Genomic DNA, 1726 nt, shown 5'->3' on the forward strand with positions numbered 1-1726 from the left:
AGAAGAAGAAGAAGAAGAAGAAGAAGAAGAAGAAGAAGAAGAAGAAGAAGAAGAAGAAGAAGAAGAAGAAGAAACTTGAGAGAGAAAAATATCTTACTTGAGTACTTCAGCATAGCTCATGGCTTCATCAATCCCAGGAAACCCATTGATCAAATCATTCAGTACATCGTTAATCATACCTCCGCCAAACATGTTACCGGGACCCCCATTTGCCTCGTCTGATAGAATGTCATCTTGGGACAATTCTGTTTGTCGAATATTGGGGTCAATTTCCTGAAGAACAAATAAATTAGAAGGGATTAAGGAGTGTGGTAGAACTCTGCCCTGCCATGTAACATTACTTTAGCCAGCCTAGTTAGCTTGGGGAGTAGCACATCTGCCTTGTAAGAGCTAGGCCACAGGTTTGATTCCCACCCAGTGCAGATATTATCCTGAACAGAAAAGGTTGGTTATTGGAACAGCTGGCTTTCTCCTATCCTGACTTCCTTCTCTCTTTGATTTTGGAATGATAAGACCTTAGCAGGTACAGCTCCCTCTATCTTTAAGCTTTAAAATAAAAAATTCTTACCATGGCAAACAAATTGTCAATCCCGTTTACTTTGGTCGGAGTGGAGGTGAATTTCTGATTGAAAGCATCGGAAATATTGTGAGCTGGGTCAGTCGATATGATTAACACTGAGTCTCGCACTTTGGTCAGCTGAATAGCCAGACTACAACTGAAAACGAATAAAACAAGAGAAAATGAATTACTTACACTGAAAAAAGGATTAAAAATCAAATTGTGTGTGTGTTTTTTTTTTTTTTTTTTTTTTTTTTTTTTTTTTTTTTTTATACTTTTTTTTTTAAAAAATTTTTTGTTGAGGAGTAGAGAGATTGGAATTTATTGCTTGCTAAAATGTACCAGAAAGCACCCCACCTAGCACGGAACATTTCACCAATTTGTCATCTGGAGGCATTTCATGTCCGTTGACATTTGAACATCTCAGCAGTCTTGACATCTTTCACCACTTTCGACCGAAGGTATGAATGGTGAACAAAAAATGAAAAAAAGAATAAAGTTTAACAGTCTTCAAAGTCAGATCACCAGTTTCATCCTCCTTCAAACTACACTATTTAGCCACGAGGTAATTAAATTAAAAGTGACACGTTTTCGTGCGGTGTGAGGCGGCGCCGCGGCCGAAACGGGCGCCCAGAGAAATACAACCAGTGTCCACAATAGAGAGCGACACTAACCGGGGGCGAGGGATTCAGACGGATTAATTATGTAACAGATACTCCTGCTAGTAAGACCATAGTAACCGACTATGCTTTTCTATAGAAATTCAGACGTAACTTGTTCTCTAGTATATCCGGAGCTATTAGTCTTTAGCTTCGTGTAATAGTGTATCCGGCATAGAGAACCCTTGCTTGTACACACAAAATAGACAGATCATCGACCTCTACAATTAGACCCTCGTCTTGACGATTTGGTCACATACCATCGACCCGTCCTGTTTACGAGGTTTAATTCCGTCTATACAACATTTCCACGTATTAACTTTAAACACCTGGGGGGAGCGAACTTCCCTGACACCCCCACCTTAATACACGTCACTACAGACTTTTACGTGATAAGGGACAGACGCTCTGATTCATCGGATGAAAGATGAACTGTCATCGATGAGTAACAGGTTTTATACAACCATTCAGCGTTCGCGATTTAGTAACGCGTTGCTCTCTATACCAA

The 1726-nt window shown here is 39.9% G+C and overlaps 1 protein-coding gene across 1 annotated transcript in view; it reads right to left on the minus strand.

Annotated features, from left to right (window-relative positions):
- Positions 1 to 97: 97 nt before the first annotated feature.
- The window catches only part of LOC103524143 (ATPase ASNA1 homolog), a gene marked incomplete at both ends in the record, with an annotated part of 10132 nt that continues 8503 nt past the window's right edge, over positions 98 to 1726 (minus strand). The window contains 3 exons of the mRNA XM_026833270.1: positions 98 to 273; positions 569 to 755; positions 1486 to 1547. Coding sequence (XP_026689071.1) covers positions 98 to 273; positions 569 to 755; positions 1486 to 1547 — 425 coding nt within the window. The remainder of the gene's footprint in view (positions 274 to 568; positions 756 to 1485; positions 1548 to 1726) is intronic.

The sequence above is a fragment of the Diaphorina citri genome, unplaced genomic scaffold (assembly GCF_000475195.1).
Source record: "Diaphorina citri unplaced genomic scaffold, Diaci psyllid genome assembly version 1.1 scaffold119027, whole genome shotgun sequence".
NCBI classification, from domain to species: domain Eukaryota; kingdom Metazoa; phylum Arthropoda; class Insecta; order Hemiptera; family Psyllidae; genus Diaphorina; species Diaphorina citri.